Source organism: Giraffa tippelskirchi, chromosome 1, assembly GCF_054371585.1.
Source record: "Giraffa tippelskirchi isolate mGirTip1 chromosome 1, T2T-mGirTip1v1.2.pri, whole genome shotgun sequence".
NCBI lineage: Eukaryota > Metazoa > Chordata > Mammalia > Artiodactyla > Giraffidae > Giraffa > Giraffa tippelskirchi.
Window position 1 is genome coordinate 195330143 of NC_137275.1, and position 23355 is coordinate 195353497.

The 23355-nt window shown below is 35.0% G+C and overlaps 1 protein-coding gene across 8 annotated transcripts in view; it reads right to left on the reverse strand.

The window, feature by feature from the left end:
* Positions 1-1568: 1568 nt before the first annotated feature.
* Positions 1569-23355, reverse strand: part of AGTPBP1 (ATP/GTP binding carboxypeptidase 1) — a 173085-nt gene continuing 151298 nt past the window's right edge. For all 8 annotated transcript variants that reach the window (XM_081521807.1, XM_081521836.1, XM_081521764.1 and 5 more), the window contains 3 exons: positions 18386-18562; positions 14946-15106; positions 1569-1909 (listed from right to left, as the gene is read on the reverse strand). In XM_081521807.1, coding sequence (XP_081377933.1) covers positions 1735-1909; positions 14946-15106; positions 18386-18562 — 513 coding nt within the window. In that variant the 3' untranslated portion in view covers positions 1569-1734. The remainder of the gene's footprint in view (positions 1910-14945; positions 15107-18385; positions 18563-23355) is intronic.

Here is a 23355-nt window from a genome sequence, read left to right on the forward strand (position 1 = left end):
ACACACTCTGAGTTATTCTGCATATTCTAGTAGCTGCAGTTGCCTTTTATATAAGACTTTTCTTATTTTTAATTTCTAGTTTTGTAAGATCCAAGAAAAGTTCACATACAGACATAGTGGCTCTATAATCTACCCTCTGAAAAAATTATAGTTATATATGTAATTACTTTCTATTAATATATAAAATAATAATTAATTTTACAAATCATTAATTATCAAATAAATAATGCTTTACTTTGCTAAAGTATCCTGATATTTCCTAAATCAGGTCACCATACACTAAGAGGGCTAGTTCGACTTCACAATCTATTTAGTCTTTACTTTCTGAGATTAGTAAGAATTAGGCTATTTAGAGATAAGACCTCAATAGTATTGCCCCTTGCTATGTTTTTAAACATGGTTCCTCTGGTGCCAAAAAGAAGCCACACTGTTGGTGAAATGTCTCAAATAAGATAATGAAAATCATTGATTTGGAAAGTGCAAAAATCTGAAACACTTTTATAATTTCTTTTTCATTATTACAAGTCTCTAAAGAAAGATTTTGAAAAATTTTCCAGAATATGTGACGATAACATGCCAAAACTGAAGCATCCAAGCCCTGGCAAGTCTGTTCATACACTATCTTTTTGGATTTGTTTTGTTACAACAGAAACTTAGTTCTTAGAGCATTTATCCAAAGTCATTGGACTTGTTTTATTTTGCTCCATAAATAAGGATGAAGTCATTCCTGCAGCAGGACAGCTTAAACTTGGGAAGATGTCACTAAAAAAAAGGCTGAAATTCACTGCCTTTTCTAGGACTCAGTTACAGTGTCAGCATGCCCTAAATGAATTCACTTCAGTACACTTAATAACTGTACACCTCAGGAGATGCAGCATAAGCTTCATATATATTTAACACTGGCTCATACTTTCACTACAGTTTTAAAGCTTTTTAACAGTTTGCAGCAGCAGACTTTAGGTGCACCAATGAGACGCAATTTTGGAGAAAAGAGCTGTTCAAATATATTTTTTACAATAGGTATGCCTATACTATGTAAACAACGCTAGTAAATTAAGCATTTTTTCCACAAATTTTTATCAATGTATTCAGATGTTAGATTATTATAATATTTCCTCAAAGATTCCACATAATCTGAGCTGGTTAAAAAGGATGACAAAATGAATGCAACATTTAATATAGTTTTTATTTGTTTAATTTGGTAAATGTAGAATGTAATGGTTTCAAGGCAAACTCGGGATGATTTCAGTCACAACTCAACAGTTAACATGATTGTGAAGAACAGTCTTATCTTCAATATCTACCCATCCTTACACAGACACGTCTACAGGAATTCAGGTACATATATATTAGTTTTCAGTAACTCAGGATTCTCAACAACTCTGGAATTTAGACTTTATATTCTCACGCACTTCAAAATTATCCATTTGATGCAGGATATACAACCATAAGGAGATTAAAAACTCATGCAGTGACACTCAGGGTTTTTTTTTAAAAAGTAAATCCAATATTTGATACTTCAATGCTATGGAAAGTGCATTGAATATCTAAAATAAAACAAGTGCCAATTTTATCATGAATTAATAACATATTTATTGTCTTGAAACCAAACAGGTCCAAGATGCTTTCTGTGTTTCTGAGTCAGCTTTCTATGTCATTTCTCTCAAACTTCCTATGTAACAAAAACCAAGATATTTCACTTCCTCTTTGCAATTAATAAGTGATGGCAAGGGCTCAAGATAGGTATATTCTTGATTCAGAGTCAGAAAGTACTTCTTCTTGGGCAGAAGGTTCATAGTCTCCTGTGTTTTCAGCCAATTCAATATCTAAGTCATCATTACTTTCTGCACTGTAATCAACTTCTTCAAGGAATCGAGGTTCATCTTCATCCAAAACATAAGTGGTGGGGCTGTAGCCAAAGCATACAGAACACATAAGACTTAGTTAGGTTACAAGGCTCTAAAATAAGATTATTTGACTATACTGGATTAACTTTGATTTCAATACAATACAAGTAGTAATTTGGGTTAATTTTTAAAATGTTATCCAAATGAACGAATTAAGAGATTTGTAATAGCTGAAAATAATTACATTGATAATACAGAGTGAAATGCTAACTTTTAATTATCTGACAAGAGTATCAATATATATCCTACAATTAGATAGCTAAAAAAAAAAAAATGGACTCTCTCAGTAGGTTACTTCATTGGAGGATTTCATCAATTTGTAGGCTTAGGAGTTTATTTTGATTACTATAAATCAAGTAAAAGATAATTTCAAGAGGCTTTATAAGAAACTGTGGTATCTAATTGGCTCCTTCAGCAATACCCCGAAACCACTTATTCTAAGCCTACAATCATTTGCCATAAGAACAGCCCATATACCCATCCTCACAGTTTCCACAGGTCAAGAATAAAAATAAAAACAAGGGAACATTCCATACCCAGATTAATTACTTTCCTTTGGGACACAGAAGAAGATACTTGCTTAAAAGCGCTAAGTGCTTCTAAATATTTCATTAGGTAGGCTGTTTGGGATTAAGGCAACCCTTCCACTAGGTAACATATTGTTTCCTCTTCAAAAAAATCACATATTCTGATTTCTCCCCATTTGGGAGACTTTACACACACACACACACACACACACACACTCATACTCGAAGAAACACTACAGAAACATCTTAACATCCCCCTTTTGTGACCAAAACGATCTAAGTTTCATATAGATGTATTTTTGTTTATAACCTACCTACTTCCAAAAAAGAATTTCCTATTGCTGATGCAATTAAAAGCTATAAAATCAGACAATAAAAAGGGAACAATAATATTTTCAAATGAGCAGAGAAGCTGATGTTATTAGGCACCAAAAATGAAAGAATTCCTGCAACTGAATACTAAATTCAGTTCAAATATCTGAAGTTTAAACGGAAAAGACAAGTTAATGGATTACATGGTTCTAATTTTATGAGAAGGCAAAACTCATCTGATGAGAGTATAATTTTTCCTAGAATTGTTTTAATATTGCTCATTAAAGGAAAGAGAAAAATATATTGCAAAATCAACTTGATCTTGTATAGTCAACTTCCTCTTAAACGCTCAGAGCTTGCACCGTGACACAGTAGTACTAATAAATCAGGCTGAGTAGTTTGGAGGACTGTAAGACTTTACAACACATCTAACGTTCATAAGAACAATTTCATTGTTACACAACTAAAATATCATCACTCTGTTAGGATTTTAAGGAAAAAAGTTGAATTAATTATTTGCCTTTAAAATGACAATTATTCTTTTACTTTCAAAAACCTGTGACTCATTCTATTTTGATCACGGTGCTTCAAATTTTCAGGGTGTTTTTCTCTCTCTGCAATTTTTTGGAAGAGTTTGAGCAGATAGGTGTTAGTGCTTCTCTGGCTCTGGGCTTTTGTTTGCTGGAAGATTTTTTTGATCACAGATTTTATTTCAGAGCTTGTGATTGATCTGTTCATATATGTCTTCCTGGTTCAGTCTTGGAAGGTTGTACGTTTCTAAGAATTTGTCCATTTCTTTCAGGCTGTCCATTTTATTGGCTTATAGTTGCTTGTAGTAGCCTCTTATGATGTTTTGTATTCCTGTGGTGTCAGTTGTAACTTCTCCTTTTTCATTTCTAATGTTATTGACTTGATTATTCTCTTTTTTTTCTGATGAATCTGGCTAATGGTTTGTCAAGTTCGTTCATCTTCTCAAAAAACCAGCTTTTAGTTTTACTGATCTTTGCTGCTGTTTTCTTCATTTCTTTTTCACTTATTCCTGCTGACCTTTAGGATTTATTTCCTTCTATTAATTTTGTGGGGTTTTTGTTCTTTTTCTAGTTGCCTTGGGTATAAGGTTAGGCTGCTTATTTGATGATTTTCTTGTTTCTTGAGGTAGGGTTGTATTACTATAAACTTCTCGCTTAGTACTGCTTTTGCTGCATCCCATAGGCTTTGGGTTGTGTTTTTGCTGTCATCTGTTTCTAGCTGTTTATTCATTTCCTCTTTGACTTCTTCAGTGACCTCTTGGTTATTTAGAAGCATATTGTTTAGCCTCCATGTGTTTGTATTTTTTTTTTACAGTTTTCCCCCTGTAACTGATATCTAATTTCATAGCATTGTGGTAAAAAAAAAAATGCTTGATATGATTTCAATTTTCTTAAATTTACCAAAGCTTGATTTGTGACCCAAGATGTAATCTCTCCTTAAGAATGTTCCATGTGCACTAGAGGAAAAAACATATATTTTGCTGCTTTTGAATGGAATATCCTGTAGATATCAATTAGGTTCATCTGACCTAATGTGTTATTTAGGCTTATGTTTCCTTATTAATTTTGTTTGGATGATCTGTCCATTGGTGTGAGTTAAGTGTTATAGTCCCCCACTATTATTTGTGTTACTGTTGATTTCCCCTTTTATAGCTGTTAGCATTTGCTTTATATATTGAGGTGCTCCTTTGTTGGGTGCACATATTTTTATAATTGTTATATCTTCTTGTTGGATTGATTCCTTGATCAATAAGTACTGTTCTTCCTACATAACAGTCTTTATTCTAAAGTCTATTTTATGTGGGATGAGTATTGCTACTCCAGCTTCCTTTGGATATCCATTTGCATGGAATATTTTTTTCCAGCTCCTCACTTTCAGTCTGTATTGTTTCCCTAGGTCTGAAGTGGGTCTCTTGTACATAGCATATATATGGATCTTGCTTTTGTATCCATTCAGCCAGTCTGTGTCTTTTGTCTGGAACATTTAATCCACTTATATTTAAAGTAATTATTGATATTATGATCTTATTACCATTTGCTTTATTGTTTTAGGTTGGTTTTTGCAGGTCTTTTCTTTCTACTGTGTTTCCTGCCTAGAGAAGTTCCCTTAGCACTTGTAAAGCTGGTTTGGAGAGTGCTGAATTCTCTTAACTTTTGATTTCTCTGTCGAATCTGAATGAGACCCTTGCTGGATAGAATGATCTTGGTTGTAGGTTTAGTGATTTGCTAGGAAGATTTACAAGATTCAGCACAGAGTTATACTCAAAGCTATTACTTATTACACTGAAGCTATACAAAGCAAAATCAACCAAGAGAAAAGGTGCATGGGGCAAAGTCCAGAGGAAACCAAGGCCCAGCAAGAGGCACAGCCAAGAGGTAGAGTAGTCATCAATGCTTTCAGCAATTTCAAAAGAATGGAGGCAAAAGCTGGAGTCCCAGGCTGCCAAGTTTTCTGAAAGAAAGGAGTTACAGAGATGTGACACCCAACAGTTTTTCTCTAGTGGCATTTGACAAATTCTTAAAATACACAGAGCAAGAAGCTGAAAAGCCAAGTAGAAAGCAGCAAAACAAATACAACAGAAAATAACAGAATTTGGGCCAATCTTGTGAGAAACCTGGGCCTACAACTGTGACCTCTGGAGGGCGACAACTTAGAAAGGGGGGAGGGATGAATGAAGAATTACATGTTTCATAAGTTTTACAAACCTACCTCAAATCAGCTCAGTTCCTCACTAAATTGGGGCAATCTGCCCTACACTATGGCCTGTCAGAGGAGAGAATGAATTCTCTTCAAATGAATATGTGCTCTTCCTGATTCTAACAGTCTTATTTTGAAGTTTCAAATAGACATCTATGTGAGAAGAATAATTTTATTCTTTTTCTTAAGTTTTTTTTTTTGATGTGGACTGTTTTTTTTAAAAAGTCTTTATTAAATTTGTTACAATATTGCTTCTGTTTTATGTTTTGTTTTTTTGGCCATGAGGCATGTGGAATCTCAGCTCCCCAACCAGGTATCAAACCCACACCCCACTGGAAATGCTGCTTAATAGTATGAGGATCTCCTCTGGACAGATGATTTTAAAAAAAAATGGTATTAGATAGAGGTGATTGATGGTTGTACAATATTGTGAACATACTAAATGCCATTAAATTGTTCATTTTAAAATGGTAAACTTTATGCTGTGTGAATTTCATCTCAATTTTTTAAAAAATCCAGACATTATTTGATTATAAGATAGAAAATAGGCTTCATTTTAAACATGGCTGTATTTTTAATTACAATAAAACACTGTATACAGTTTGGTATTTTTCAACTTTACTTTCCCATAATATTTTAAAACATATACTTAAACTTAAAATCATATGCTTAATATCCTGAAATTTAGTCATCATCACAAATCCTAATGAGAAATATTATTAAATGTTTTATCAGTTCTCAAATCCTTTAAGAGAGGGTCACTAAAAATACTGTTTAATAGTTCACTTTTAAAAATAGTTTAAAAGCACTTTTGCTGGGGACTTCCCTGGTGGTCCAATGATTTAAGACACTACACTCCCAATGCAAGCAGCCCAGGTTCAAACCCTGGTTAGGAAGCTACAGCCTGCATGCTGCAACTAAGCCCACAAATGGCAATGAAGATTCCGAGTGTTGCAACTAAGACTCAGTGCAGCCAAATTTAAAAAAAAATTTTGCTAAGTTCAAAAACACTATGTGGCTGTGTGTGGTCGGGCCACTCAAGATGGCTTTACTCCTGCTCTGTGTACATCCCCACTCAAGGAGTCTTTGCCTCACCCATAGCCTGTTCACATGACTAACCTTCCCTCTTAATCATAGAGCCTAATCAATAACTTGCCCCACTTCCCATCCCTCCACTCCTAGCTAGTGACTGTTCTACTTTTTGGATCAGAATGGCTCCAGTTCAGTTCAGTTGCTCAGTCACGTCTTACTCTTTGTGACCCCATGGACTGAAGCATGCCAGGGCTCCCTGTCCATCACCAACTCCCGGAGTTTACTCCAACTCTTGTCCATTGAGTCAGTGATGCCATCTAACCATCTCATCCTCTGTCGTCCGCTTCTCCTCCCGCCTTCAATCTTTTCCAGCATCAGGGTCTTTTCTAATGAGTCAGTTCTTTGCAAGAGGTGGCTAAAGTATTGGAGTTTCAGCTTCAACATCAGTCCTTCCAATGAACACCCAGGACTGATCTCCTTTAGGATAGACTGGTTGGATCTCCTTGCAGTCCAAGGGACTCTCAAGAGTCTTCTCCAACACCACAGTTCAAAAGCATCAATTCTTTGGCTCTCAGCTTTCTTTATAGTCCAACTCTCACATCCATACATGACTACTGGAAAAACCATAGTTTTGACCAGATGGACCTTTGTCGGCAAAATATTGTCTCTGCTTTTTAATATGCTATCTAGGTTGGTCATAACTTTTCTTCCAAGGAGTAAGCGTCTTGTAATTTCATGGCTGCAGTCACCATCTGCAGTGATTTTGGAGCCCCCCAAAATAAAGTCTGTCACTGTTTCCCCATCTATTTCCCATGAAGTGATGGGATGAGATGCCATGATCTTAGTTTTCTGAATGTTGAGCTTTAAGGATGGCTCCACCCACTATGGATAGTTTATCAAAGTGGTGATGAGGAACAGGCCCTTTTGCTGGTTTCCCTAGTAACTGATGAGACAACCTGACACCAGTTCCCTGTAAAACTGGTAACACCCACCCCCACCACCATAGCAAAAACTGCTGCCATGTCCTGCTCACTGTCTGCTCTCCAGGAACTTACATCAGGCGTGTTAAGACTCACTATCGAAGAAAACCACTGATCTCTCTAGTTATCTCTGGGTGCTTTATTTGGTCTTACGGCTGGGCAATTACAAGAATTACAGGCCTATAGGGTGCAGCCCAACAAGGTTTAAGTTCTTAAATGATTTTCACCACAGTCCCAGCTCTGACCTAGAAGAAACACACTCCCTAGGAAAGATATAAGGCAGACTTGGTGTTGTATGAAATGGAATTTTTATTATACAACAAATACAGTTGGGTAAAATTAAAATGATTTCTGTGTGGTAATTTCCAACAAATGCCCTAACAATATAAAATATAATTAAATTATAATTTCTTTTCGTTTCACTGAAAAAAAAGTTGTATAACTTATGATAAACATAGTGGATCTCAAAAGCCACTAGGATGACAGAAAAAATAACTTTTTAAAAAGGATAAATACATAAAAAAAGAAAACTGAAGAGATAATAGCAAAGAAGAGATATCAACAAAATGTTGGAAGACGGAGGAAGATGGATGAAAACAGGAAGCTTGAGTTCTAACTTGCTCCCCTTTGCTGAGCATCTACAGTACGGGAGGCCAAGAAAAAAATGCCAATTTGTATCACAAAGCACTAGAAAAATTCAGGAATTGAAGATAATGGCTATCAGGGGAAATCGAAAACAGAATTGGTTAAAAGGCTTTATAAGAGCAATCAACGTTCAGAAAACTAAGATCATGGCATCTGGTCCCATCACTTCATGGGAAATAGATGGGGAAACAGTGGAAACAGTGTCAGACTCTATTTTTTTGGGCTCCAAAATCACTGCTGATGGTGATTGCAGCCATGAAATTAAAAGATGCTTACTCCTTGGAAGGAAGGTTATGGCCAGCCTAGATAGCATATTGAAAAGCAGAGACATTACTTTGCCAACAAAAGTCCATCTAGTCAAGGCTATGGTTTCTCCAGTGGTCATGTATGGATGTGAGAGTTGGATGGTGAAGAAAGCTGAGCGCCGCAGTATTGATGCTTTTGAACTGTGGTGTTGGAGAAGACTCTTGAGAGTCCCTTGGACTGCAAGGAGATCCAATCAATCCATCCTAAAGGAGATCAATCCTGGGTGTTCACTGGAAGGACTGATGTTGAAGCTGAAACTCCAATACTTTGGCCACCTCATGTGAAGAGTTGACTCACTGGAAAAGACCCTAATGCTGGGTAGGATTGGGGGCAGGAGGAGAAGGGGACGACAGAGGATGAGATGGTTGGATGGCATCATTGACTCAATGGACATGGGTTTGGGTAGACTCCAGGAGTTGGTGATGGACAGAGAGGCCTGGTGTGCTGCAATTCATGGGGTCGCAAAGAGTCGGACACGACTGAGTGACTGAACTGAACTGAACTGAAGAGCAATTGAACCTTTAGATCTCCTTGCTTAGGCCATCCCCTAATCCAAGTAGAAGGAAGCTTTTTCAAGGATGTTTTTATCAGAGATGCTATTCACTTAGAGTCAAAAGGCAGAAAGGGAGTGAAGTGAGAAGAGTAAGTAAAAGTCTCCTCCAAATAAGTTCTACTGGGCTCCCACAATGCTGGACTTAGGAGCCTAGGCAATATTTTATCAATTTTTAAAAATCATCCTCCTGAGTCTTTTTTTTTTTTTTTAGTTTCTTTCCCCCAATCTCCCTTTAATTCATTACAATTAAGAATTTTATTTTTTGTGTGCCATCTTACACTGTTGATTTTTATTTTTAATTAATTTAATTTTAATTGGAGGATAATTATAATATTGTGGTGGTTTTTGCCATACATCAACATGAATTGGCCATATGTGTCCTCCTCATCCTAATCCCCCTTCTCCACCCTATCCCAGAGCACTGGCTTTGGGTGCCCTGCTTCACACATCAAACTTGCACTGATCATCTATTTTATATATGGTAATGTACATGTTTCAGTGCTATTCTCTCAAATGATCCCACCCTCGCCTTCTCCCACTGAGTCTAAATGTTTGTTTCTTACATCTGTGTCTCCTTTGCTGCCTGAATGTAGAATCATCGGTACTGTCTTTCTAAATTCCATATATATGTGTTAATATACAGCAGTTGTTTTTCTCTTTCTGACTTATTTCACTCTGTATAATAGGCTCTAGGTTCATCCATCTCATTAGAACTGACTCAAATGTGTTCCTTTTTATAGCTGAGTAATATTCCATTGTGTATATGTACCACAGCTTCCTTATCCATTCATCTGCTGATGGATATCTAGGTTGTTTCCATGTCCTAGCTATTGTAAATACTGCTGTAATGAACACTGGGGTATATATGTCTCTTTCAATTCTGATTTCCTCATGGCACATGCCCAGCAGTGGGATTGCTGGGTTGTATGGCAGTTCTATTCCCTTTTAAGGAATCTCCACTGTTCTCCATAGTGGCTGTACCAGTTTGCATTCCCACTGACAATGTAAGAGGGTTCCCCTTTTTCCACACCCTCTCCAGCATTTATTGTTTGTAGACTTTTTGATGATGGCCATTCTGACCTGTGTGAAATGATACCTCATTGTGGTTTTGCATTTCTCTGAAAGTGAGTGCTGTTGAGCATCTTTTCATGTGTTTATTAGTTATCTGTATGTCTTCTTTGAAGAAATGTCTGTTTAGTTCTTTGGCCCACTTTTTGATTGGGTTGTTCATTTTTCTGGTATTGAGCTGCATGAGCTGCTTGTATATTTTGGAGATTAATTCTTTGTTAGTTGTTTCATTTGTCATTATTTGCTCCCACTCTGAGGGCTGTCTTTTCACTTTGCTTATAGTTCCCTTTGTTGTGCAAAAGCTTTTAAATTTAATTAGGTCCCATTTGTTTATTTTTGTTTTTATTTCCATTACTCTGGGAGGTAGGTCATAGAGAATCTTGCTGTGATTTATGTCAGAGAGTGTTCTGTCTATGTTTTCCACTAAGAGTCTTATAGTTTCTGTTCTTACAGTTAGGTCTTTAATCCATTGTGAGCTTTTATCTTTTAGTTTGTTAATTTGGTGCATCACACTGATTAATTTGAAGATATTGAAGAATCCTTGCATCCCTAGAATAAAGCACACTTGATCACAATGTATGATCTTTTTAATATGGTGTTGGATTCTGTTTGCTAGGATTTTGTTGAGGATTTTTGTATCTATGTTCATCAGTGATATTGGCCTGTAGTTTTCTTTTTTTGTAGCATCTTTGTCTACTTTTGGTAGAAGGGTGATGGTGGTGGCCTTGTAGAATGAGTTTGAGAGTTTTCCTTCCTCTGCAATTTTTTGGAAGAGTTCAAGTAGTATAGGTGGTAGCTCTTCTCTAAATTTTTGGTAGAATTCACCCGTGAAGCCGTCTGGTCCTGGGCTGTTGTGGGTTGGAAGATTTTTTATTACAGTTTTGATTTCTGTGCTTGTGATTGGTCTGTTCAACTTTTCTATTTCTTCCTGGTTCAGTTTTGGAAGGTTATATTTTTCTAAGAATTTGTCCATTTCTCCCAAGTTATATATATGTAATTCTACTACATATTAGGTCAGACATACCTGACAAGATATATAGCACATGCTTTCCAACAGAAAAAAAAAAAAAAGCATATTCTCCTCAAGCACATATGGAACATTATGCAGGGTAAATCATATCTTAGCCCACAAACAAGCCTTAATTAAGTTAAGAAGACTGAAATCATATTAAGCCCAACCACAACAATACAAAACTCAAAATCAATTGGGAATTCCCTGGCTGTCCAGTGGTTAGGACTCCGCACTCTCAATGCTGAGGGCCTGGGTTCAATTGCTGGTTTGAGAAACAAGATCCTACAAATTGTATGGTGTGGCCAGAAAAGAAAAGTAGAAATCAATTAGGAAAACTGGAAAATTCACAAATATGTGGAGATTACACAACATGTTCCTGAACAACCAATGAGTAAAAGAGAAATCAAAAAATATCTTGCGAGAAGTGAAAATGGAAATACAACATACCAAAACTGATGACATGCAGCAAAATCAGTTCTAAGAGGGAAGTTTATAACAATAAAGGTCTACATGAAGAAACAAGAAATCTCAAATAAACAACCCAATTTTACATCTCAAGGAACTAGAAAAATAAGAATAAATAAACCTAGAGTTAGCAGAAGGTAAAAAATAACAAAAATCAGACAGACATAAATAAAATACAGACTAAAAAGATAAAAAGATCCATGAAATTTAGAGTTAATTTTTTTAAAAAAAGAACAGATAAACTGTTAAGACTTTCTAAAAAAAATAATGGAGAAATGATAAATGAAAGAGACATCACAAAAGATACATAAAAAAATACAAAGGATCATAAGAGACTACTATGAACAATTATGCACCAACAAATTGGACAACCAAGAACACATGGAAAAAATTTCTAGAAAGATACAACCTACCAAGACTGAATCATGAAGAAATAAATAGAAAATCTGAACATAGCAATTATGAATGAGGAGACTGCATCAATACTCAAAAATCTCCCAAGAAAGAAAATCCCAGGGTCAGATGGCTTCAATGATGAACTCTACCAACCATTTAAAGAATAAATAATAGCAATTATTTTCAAACTCTTCCCAAATTAAAAGAAGGAACAATTCCAAATTCATTTTATAAGGTCAGCATTACCTTATTCAGAGAAAGAACTTTTAAAAAAGAAAAGGTCAATATCTCTGATGAACTTAGAAGCAAGTCCTCAATAAAATGTATTAGGAAATCAAATTCAATAATACATTAAAAGACTCATGCATAAATCATGATCACCTTGCACCTTTGTTCAACATATGCAAATCAATCAATGTGATTTACCACATTAACGAAATGAAGGATAAAAATCATATAATCATCTCAATAGATGCAGAAAAGCATTTGACAAAATTCATCATCCATTCATTCAACTCTCAACAAACCAGGTAAAGAGAAAATGCACTCTTGTATAATAAAAGCTATACACAACAAGCTCACAGCTAACCATGAAATACTAAAAGCTTTTCTTCTAAGATAAGGAACAAAGCAAGGATGCCCACTCTCACCACAGTACTGGCTTAAGCAATTAGACAAGAAAAGAAATAAAAGTCACCCAAATAAGAAAGGAAAAAGTAAATTTTCTCTATTTGCAATAGACAAGACATCATATAGAACCCGTAAAAATACCACCAGCTGCATTTCTGTTCACTAACAATGAAACATCAGGAACAGAAATCAAGAAAACAATTTCACTTACTATAGAATCAAAAACAATAGTTAGGAATAAATTAACCAAGAAAGTGGAAGATCTGTACACTGAAAACCATTAAGATACTGTACTCTTATGTTCAAAGCAGTATTATTCACATAGTCGAAGTATGAAAACTATCTAACTGACCATCAACAGATGAATGGATATATAGAAAAGATAAGATATATAGAAAAGATATAGATAGATGTAAAGAAAAGCTATGACAAACCTAGGCAGCATATTAAAAAGCAGAGATAATACTTTGCCAACAAAGGTGCATCTAATCAAAGCTATGGTTTTTCCAGTAGTCATGTATGGATATGAGAGTTGGACCATAAAGAAGGCTGAGCACCAAAGAACTGTTGCTTTTGAACTGTGGTGTTGGAGAAGACTCTTGAGAGTCCCTTGGACTAGTCCATCCTAAAGGAAATCAGTCCTGACTATTCACTGGAAGGACTGATGCTGAAGCTGAAGCTCCAATACTTTGGCTACCTGATGCAAAGAACTGACTCCCTGATGCTGGGAAAGACTGAAGGCAGGAGGAGACGGGGACAATAGAGGATGAGACGGTTGGTTGGCATCACCGACTCAATGGACACGAGTTTAAGCAAGCTCTGGGAGCTGGTGATGGACAGGGAAGCCTGGCATGCTGCAGCCCATTAAGTTGCAAAGAGTTGGACATGACTGAGCAACTGAACTGAACTGATACAATGGAATATTATTCAGCCTTAAAAAAAAAGGAAATCCTTTCATTTGCTACAACATGGATGAAACTGGAGGGCATTATGCTAAGTGAAATAAGCCAAACAAAGAGAATACTGCTTGGTGTCATTTACATGTGAAATGTAAAAAAAAAAAAAAAAAAATGAAACAACTCATAGAAACAGAGAGTAGCAAAGTGGTTGCCAGGGGGTAGGAGGCAGGCAGAGGAGGCAATAGAGAGAGGTAAAAATAATACAAACTTTCAGTTGTTGAGATAAATAAGGTCTGAGGAAGTAATGAATAACATGGTGGCTATACTAGATAACGCTGGATTGTGTAATTGAAATCTGCTAGGAGAGTAGAACTGAAAAATGTTTCCCAACACACATACACAAAAGTAAATATGTGATGCGATATATGGACATGTTAATAACTCAATGGGGGAAATCCTTTCACAGTGTATACATACATAAACCAAATCATCACATTGTATACTTTAAATATCTTACAATTTTATTTGTGAATTTTACCTCCATAAAGAGGTAACACCAACAATGAAACATTAGGAACAGAAATCAAAAATACATAAAATAAATTAAAAGGAAGCTTCTAAACATCAATGAGAACAACTTTATTCATATTTATTTAATAAATAAATATATTTATAATTATTTCCATTATTGTTTACCAAGTGTTTTGAAGTGTAGAGAATGCAGATAATCACTATCTCAGTTATCACATTATATAAAAATAGAATTCTAATTAATGTTTTACTATACTTAAAACTGTTAAGTTGATACATACAACAGAGCCTGGCAATAAATTAACAAATCTGATGTCAATGTCTATGAATAAAAACCATGAAGATTCCATAAAATGGTACTATCTCTACCTATATGTATCAAACTATAAAATGTTAAACTCTAGTATTATGATTAAGAAATATGATATCAAATTATCTCTGAGCCTGTATCTGATCAAAATTTATATACATTGAATTTTAGGAACAAAAGATTACCTACTTAGAAAATACTTGTCACATGTAGTTAAATTTTCAGAGTGATACTAAATTAGCTGTTTCTAGTAGATGTAACCAGAAGTTATTGGAAAGCCATTTGATGTGTACAGATTATCAACAAAATAAAATTTCTTTTGAAGTATGAATTTTGGCTCCAAGCATTCTTAACTTATATATTATCTGATATATGCTTGCGTTTGAGTTAAAAGTAAATCATTTAGATTACTAAAATAGCATTTCAAATATAAGGGTAATTCACTAAAATTTTATCCAAATACCAATGTTAAAAGAATCAAGAATATTATCACATTTTGGAACATACATTAGATGTGCAAACTTACTTCTATAAACTCTAAAAATGCTTTTGACTGTCAAAATCTCTGTGCCTTTCCTCTTAGTTAACTATAAAGTCTAACAGTATACTACCATATAACAAAAGAATAAAACAAGTGTGTCTTACCTAGTTACTTTGCAGCTTGATTCAATCAAGTCATTCTCAAAGTCAAGCAGGCTGGAAGGCAGATTATATTCCAATGGGGATGTCAGTCTTTTCAAACGTAACAGACCAACACAAAATTTTGCCCCCATCTCTTCCAATTCTCGAGTACCAATCTGTAAACCCTGGAAATAAAGCAATAATAAACATGTACCCAGGACATTTGCTATCCTCTGGCTATATCTCATTAAAATTACATAAAAGGAATTTGAAGCTATATTAATAAAATAAAAGCCTGTTACTTTGTATGAACCTACAACTCATAAGCACAGTGTCTTAACAATATAAGATTATTTTAAGTCAAAAAGGAAACCATCTTAAAAAAAATTTCTAAAATGTCTAATTTCATTTACTGTGTGCAAAATATTTTCACCAACACACTGGGAAGGGGAAAAAAAGCAGATAACTATCTTGAATGTAAGTTATTCTTGGAGCTCATGTGTAAAAGTATATTTTTACAAGATCTTGCTAGTACTTGTAATCTACTACTTGGATGCTGATGTTGAAATAGTGTTACAATCAAGGCTCCAACCTGTATACTTGAATATTAGTTTATACATACTTCTTCTACATGATGAATAGAAACCAGTGAGTAAAAAACAAACAAAAGAAAGGTAACTGTGTCAAAAAAAAAAAAAAGAATCAAACAAATCTAAGCCAATGAGGTAGAAGTAAAATACACTCTCATGTTTCACGTCAGTTAAGAATACCCATTTCAAATTTAGTCTAATAAAGCAAAAACAAAATTTTACCACAACACTTTTTAATCTAATAATTTCCCAATGAACAATATAAGGTTTAGCAAAAGTTAAACATTACCACATAAAGGATAAAAATTGACTATTGTAAATCAAGATACTGTTTATCATTTACTTTTCAGATAAAAATGAAACTCTAAAGTAAATAAAATCCTTACACCAACAAAGGCTGCAGGTATACATAAGAGCAGACTTGACTTTCAATGACCATCTAAAACCATACAGCAACTGAAGAGATAAATTATAAAAACTGTTATTTACTCTATGAAACACATGCCTTTAAAATAATGATTGACTGACTGTTTAAATAGTCTGGCCACCTCCAAATACTCTAGGAAATGCAACCTAACTAACTTTATTAGAAAATGCATTTGCCTTGTTAATCTAAGAGGTTTAGAAAGGCTATGCCTATTCCTGAATTAGCTCATCAAAAATAAAGAATATTTGAAACCTAAAATTCAGTAATATAAGAACATTCTTGAGGGTGAAAAGATTTGTTTCTTAAAATATTATTAGACTCACACAACTTATTAGCTAATATTAACAAGTTTGAAAAGTATACAATTATGTGGTGGGAGGGGAGGGTTTTTAAAAGTTAAAATTTTATTTTATTTTTAAAAGTTAAAACTAATAATTTTTACAAAACTTGTCTAACATTTTATGTTTCAAAATACATTTTAGATATTTTATGTGGTTTTTCAATGACCTTTATCAATGCAAAAACAGAACATTTAAAATAACCCAATGAAAGTCTATAAGTAGAATACAAATCTACTAAGAAAATACTGCGGTTATTATGCCACAGGTGATTTCAAGGGACATTCCAGTTTCAGCCTCCCTGACATCCTCTCTCCCTATCCCCAGAGACTAGTTTCACAGACACTGATGCTTTTAGTTTCCTTTTCCAACCCGACTGCATAAAGTATCTCTTTAAGAAAAAATAATTTACAATCTGTTTCCCTAAATCTCAAAGTACAAGATTTTTTTTTCCTGTGGTCATTTACAAAAGTAACCGTCAAGCTTTTCCCATCCCACACACATACAGTCCACTAAAGCAATGACCATGAGGCACGATTTGCGGGCTGCGGTACTCAAGCTCCTCTCTCACCACAACCATGACTTTGGGAGTCTAGAAGTCACTGCTTTACAATATTTGGAGAGATGTGAAAAGATAGCACATTCTGAAAGAAGAATATTCTGAGGTCAACCTAAAGTCACCAGGGAAAAGTCACTCTCCACAAAGTACTGGAATTTCACCAAGTTCTACCCATCTAGGGCCCCAAAGTTTGAACGTCAGTTGTAAAATCTACACCTTTTTTTTTTTTTTCCAGTTTGTTACAGAATGGAAAAGTCACAAAGTTCTCCACTTAAAGAGTCTGGCATCAACCATAATATGTTTACATTTTTAATACTAACCACCTGGAAGATTTTTAACTCCTTCTAAACATAAAGCTATAATTGCGTTTATGTGAGATATGTGAAAATCACCATGAGATTCACTTTCCTCTTGTACCACATCAAAAAAATAAGACACAACTAAACAGAATAACAGTTGTTTTACCTAAGGTCTACTTATTTCCTATGACATTATCAATCTTTAAAAAATTCAAAGTCACCTAACATTTGTTGTGTGTGTTAGCCACTCAGTTGTGTCCGACTCTGTGCGACCCCATGGACAGTAGCCCGCCAGGCTCCTCTCTCCATGGAATTCTCCAGGCACGAATACTGGAGTAGGTTGCCATTCCCATCACCAGGGGATCTTCCTGACCCAGGGATCAAATCTGGGTCTCCTGCACTGCAGGTGTATCTTTACCCTCTGAGCCACCAGGGAAGTTACTCTTAAATTTACTCTTAAATTTCAAAAGTAGTCTGAACTTTCTTCCAATAAAAGCCTATGGCAACACAGAAGAGTTTTAGAAAAGAAAAAAAAATTAGTGAAGGGATATGCATTGAAAGGGCTTCTCTGGTGACTCAGATGATAAAGAATCTGCCTGCAATGCAGGAGACCCAGGTTCGATTCCAGGGTTGTGAAGATCCCCTGGAGAAGAGAATAGCAACGCACTCCAGTATTACTGCCTGGAGAATTCCACGGACAGAGGAGCCTGGCTGGCTACATTCCATGGGGTTGCAAAGAGTCAAACACAACTGAGTGACTAACAAACACTTCATGCATTTATGTCACATGTGCACAAAATCTAAATATAAAAAAAACTTTATAAATAAATGTAATATGTCTATTTCTAAATGTAATGTGTCTATTTCTAAATGTATAAAAATATACTTACATTCAATAAATTTAAATGATAGAACTTTTTATTAGTAATGTACTACCTGCAGAGTTCATTATAAATCATAAACCACTAATCATTATTTAAATGTGTACTACAGTGTACTTTCTTAAAAATTATTAATATAAATAGACTCAACTAAGACTTCATAAGGACCCAAAGCAAGCTATTTAGTTCAGAGAATTAAAAAAAACAGAGACTGTTCTTAAGACTGCATAGGATTCAATTCCATTATTGCAAATTACATGTAACTCAGTATAACAAACACATCACTTAATATACACTTGAAAACTACTAGAGTATATATGAAAGGACAGTCTTGAAATATTTCTATGGTAGAGATCCTGAGATGTTTTACCTTATATTTTCCCTGGTCACAGCCACACAAAGTACTCTCCATGGTATAGCTTCTTTGCACTCCTATCTCTCTCCAAACTACAACACGAGCTGTAGATTCTTTTGATTTCTCCACTACGAAGCTACAGCTGCTCATGCAAAATGCTGGGGCGATATGGCTTAGAATCTTAGGCAAAGTCTGCAAAGATAAAAATGATGAAATATTTCAAGAGCTTTCTTTTTCTGTCAATTTTTTTTAATTTCAAAAATAATTTTTTTTATGAAAACACAGTTATTACAGCAGTCATGTGGATCTTCTTCCTATATCCCCTGCTATCCAAAACATCAAAGTAATCCTTTTACTAAGTCAGATTTTTCTGCTTTCCCAGACAAAGAGTAGTCAGAAAATAGAATGAAAAAGTAATATTCACAGTAATAACCAATAAGTGAAATAAAACTATGTAAGAAAACCATGTTTTAAAATATTAAGAAAAACATATTTTAAAATGAATATGTCATGAAGATGTTTTGACTTTAGTCATGAAGATGTTTTGACTAAGAGATTTAACACTGTAAAAGTTCAGCTCAGTTCAGTTGCTCAGTCGTGTCCGACTCTTGGCGACCCCATGAACCACAGCACGCCAGGCCTCCCTGTCCATCACCAATTCTCGGAGTTCACCCAAACTCACGTCCAGCGAGTCGGTGATGCTCTCCAACCATCTCATCCTCTGTTGTCCCCATCTTCTCCTGCCCTCAATCTTTCCCAGCATCAGGGTCTTTTCCAAGGAGTCAGCTCTTCGCATCAGGTGGCCAAAGTATTGGAGTTTCAGCTTCAACATCAGTACTTCCAATGAACACCCAGGACTGATCTCCTTCAGGATGGAATGGTTGGATCTCCTTGCTGTCCAAGGGACTCTCAAGAGTCTTCTTCAACACCACAGTTCAAAAGCATCAATTCTTCAGTGCTCAGCTTTCTTTATAGTCCAACTCTCACATCCATACATGACTACTGGAAAAACCATAGCCTTGACTAGACGGACCTTTGTTGACAAAGTAACATCTCTGCTTTTTAATATGCTGTCTAGGTTGGTCATAACTTTTCTTCCAAGGAGTAAGCGTCTTTTAATTTCATGGCTGCAATCACCATCAGCAGTGATTTTGGAGCCCCAAAAATAAAGTCTGACAGTGTTTCCACTGTTTCCCCATCTATTTGCCATGAAGTGATGGGACCAGATGCCATGATCTTAGTTTTCTGAATGTTGATTTTTAAGCCAACTTTTTCACTCTCCTCTTTCACTTTCATCAAGAGGCTTTTTAGGTCCTCTTCACTTTCTGCCATAAGGGTGGTGTCATCTGCATATCTGAGGTTATTGATATTTCTCCCAGCAATCTTGATTCCAGCTTGTGCTTCTTCCAGGCCAGCGTTTCTCATGATATACTCTGCATATAAGTTAAATAAGCAGGGTGACAATATACAGCCTTGATGTACTCCTTTTCCTATTGGGAACCAGTCTGTTGTTCCATGTCCAGTTCTAACTGTTGCTTCCTGACCTGCATACAGGTTTCTCAAGAGGCAGGTCAGGTGGTCTGGTATGCCCATCTCTTGAAGAATTTTCCACAATTTATTGTGATCCACACAGTTAAAGGCTTTGGCTTCGTCAATAAAGCAGATATAGATGTTTTTCTGGAACTCTCTTGCTTTTTCGATGATCCAGCGAATGTTGGCAATTTGATTTCTGGTTCCTCTGCCTTTTCTAAAACCAGCTTGAACATCTGGAAGTTCATGGCTCATGTATTGCTGAAGCCTGTCTTGGAGAATTTTGTGCATTACTTTACTAGGGTGTGAGATGAGTACATTTGTGTGGTAGTCTGAGCATTCTTTGGCATTGCCTTTCTTTGGGATTGAAATGAAAACTGATCTTATCCAATCCTGTGGCCACTGCTGAGTTTTCCAAATTTGCTGACATATTGAGTACAGCACTTTCACAGCATCATCTTTTAGGATTTGAAATAGCTCAACTGGAATTCCATCACCTCCACTAGCTTTGTTCATAGTGATGCTTCCTAAGGCCCACTTGACTTCCCATTCCAGGATGTCTGGCTCTAGGTGAGTGATCACACCATCGTGATTATCTGGGTCATGAAGATCTTTTTTGTACAGTTCTTCTGTGTATTCTTGCCACCTCTTCTTAATATCTTCTGCTTCTGTTAGGTTCATACTATTTCTGCCCTTTATTGAGCCTATCTCTGCATGAAATATTCCCTCGGAATCTCTAATTTTCTTGAAGAGATCTCTAGTAATTCCCATTCTATTGTTTTCCTCTATTTCTTTGCATTAACATTGTAAATGTTAATCATCCCTAAATTAATCAATAAAGCTAAGTAAATCACAATCTAAATGTCCACATTTTTGCAACTTAAAATTATTCTCAAATTCAACTGAAAATAAAATATAGAATTCCCTGCAGAATTCTCAATCAAAGGCTATGACTAGAGAAATAATCCAACAGATAAATATATATCTAACAGAAGTTAAATGGTGATACTGGTGTAGGAATAGTACATCTTTAGAAAGAGAGTTCAGAATTAAAATCAAAGGTATTTGTTAAAGTTAGTATTATTAGTTAGGAAGATTGATCATTCACAAAATGCTGACACAACTGCTCAGCCAGCCACTGAGAAAAAACAGCTAAAGTCACTTTCTATCAAATTAAACTCGAATGAGATTGAGAATTTAAATTTTAAATTAGTAAGTTAAATTTTTAAACGAAACTAAAATCTCTAAAGTAAATATGAAACTCTACTTTTAAAATCTTAGAATGAGAAAAATCTTTCTAAGCCTCAAAAGAAGAAACCACTTTAAAAAAATTAACAAATATGACAGAAGTTTTAAACTACTGCATATCATAAAAAAATTTAATATAATACATTCAAAACAATAATTAGGTGACTTATACAAAGCAAAGAGAGAATATGAAAAGGCCATTTTTAAAAAATAGAGATCATAATTGGATCAAACATAGGATCAAAAATAGGGATCAAACATAGGAAAAGATACTTGATCTCATATATTTATAATTACAGACACAAACTAAAACCATCAGATATTTTTTCACCTGGCAAAGGTGACAGTAAGATGTTTAGAGAAGCAGCACTATCATTCATTGGGGAGTATTGATTTGTACAATCTTTATGAAAGGCAATTTGGCAATACTAACGAAGTTGCCACCAACAAGGGAAACTGAATAAATAATTTATGCTATATACATACAATGATAACAAAAATACACAATGAAAATCTTGTGTAATTGTCAAAAAGAGACAGAGATGGATATAAAGATGAAAAGATGGTCATCAAAAATTATGTGAAAAAAAACTGCTGTGGAGTGTTAAAAAATTTTCAAACTTTATATACTATGTTTACATACACCTATGAACGAATGTGCTTATAGGCAAGTCTCACAATACACATTGTGAAAGTGATTAATTAGTGATTGAGGGAAGATAACTTTTACTTATTACTTTATATTTGTGAAGTGTTTCTATTTTTAATATGACTCTACTCATTTATTTTGGAAAGGAGAAGAAGAGAGAGGATACCAAAAAGAAAAAGTGCTTTGAAGTTCTGCTAAGGGTAGTGGTATGTTACTGAGACCTGTTTTCGAAAATAACCTGGGGTGCTGATTTAGGCATAAATATGGTAGGAGAGACACTGGGACAGAATGAAAAGCAGACAAGATGCAAAGCAAAGATCTCACTTCAATCCTAGGCATACCTCAAAACACACTCATACATGGGAAACAAGGTATATAACAGAAGGCTTTATAAAATCTGCACAGAAAAGAGGTACTGTTTAATAAACAGCACTGACACAACTGGTTACACATGGGGAAACAAAAGTTATATCCCTCCATCTCATACAAAAATAAATTCCAAATAGAATAAAAATCTAAGTGTGAAAAGTACTTATAGAGGAAAAGTGTTCAGTTTTTCACTGCTGAGTGTATTAGTGTGGGTTTGTTATAAACAGCCTTTATTATGTTGAGATATGTTCTCTCTATGCCAGCTTTGATGAGAATCTTTAACATGAATGGATGAATTTTGTCAAATGCTTTTTTCTGCATCTATTGAGATAATCATGTGATTTTTATCCTTCCTTTTGTTAATGTGGTATATTACAATGATTGATTTGTGGATTTTGAACCCTTCTTACAATCTTAGAATAAATCCCACTTGATCATGGTGTATGATTCTTTTCATGTATTCTTGGATTCAGTTTGCTAATTTTTTTTTGAGGATTTTTGCATCTACATTCATCAGAGATACTGGCCTATAATCTTTTCTGCAGTGTCGTTGGATTTCAGTATCAGGGCAATGTTGGTTGGCCTCACAGGATGAATTTAGGTGTTCTCTCCTCTTCATTTTTTTGAAATAGTTTGAGAAAGATATGTATTACCTCTTCTATGTATGCCTGGTAGAATTCCCCCATGAAGTCATCAAGCCCTGGACTTCTGTTTGCTAGGTGTTTTTTGATTACAGATTCAATTTTACTACTGGTGATCAATCTGTTTGGGTTATTTATTTCTTCCTGATTCAGTTCTGGAAGACTGTATATTTCTAGGAATTTATCCATTTCTCTAGGTCTTCCAATATTGTTGGCATAAAACTGTTCATAGTTTTCTCTTATGGTTTTTTTGTATCTCTATGATATCAGTTGACATTTCTCCTCTTTATTTTGTTTACTGGGACCTCTTCTTAATGAGCCTGGCTATTTTTTTTTTTTTTTACAAAAACAAAAAAAATCAACTCTTGGCTTCACTGAAATTTTCTATTTGGAGAAGATGTGGCAGGGTCTCAATTTTATTTCTGCTCTTTATTATTTCTTTTCTTTTGCTGACTTTGACCTTTCTTCTAATTAATGTGGATGGCAAGTTAGGTTGTTTATTTGGGATTTTTCTTATAAAGGATCAAGATCAGACTACAAAAATCTGC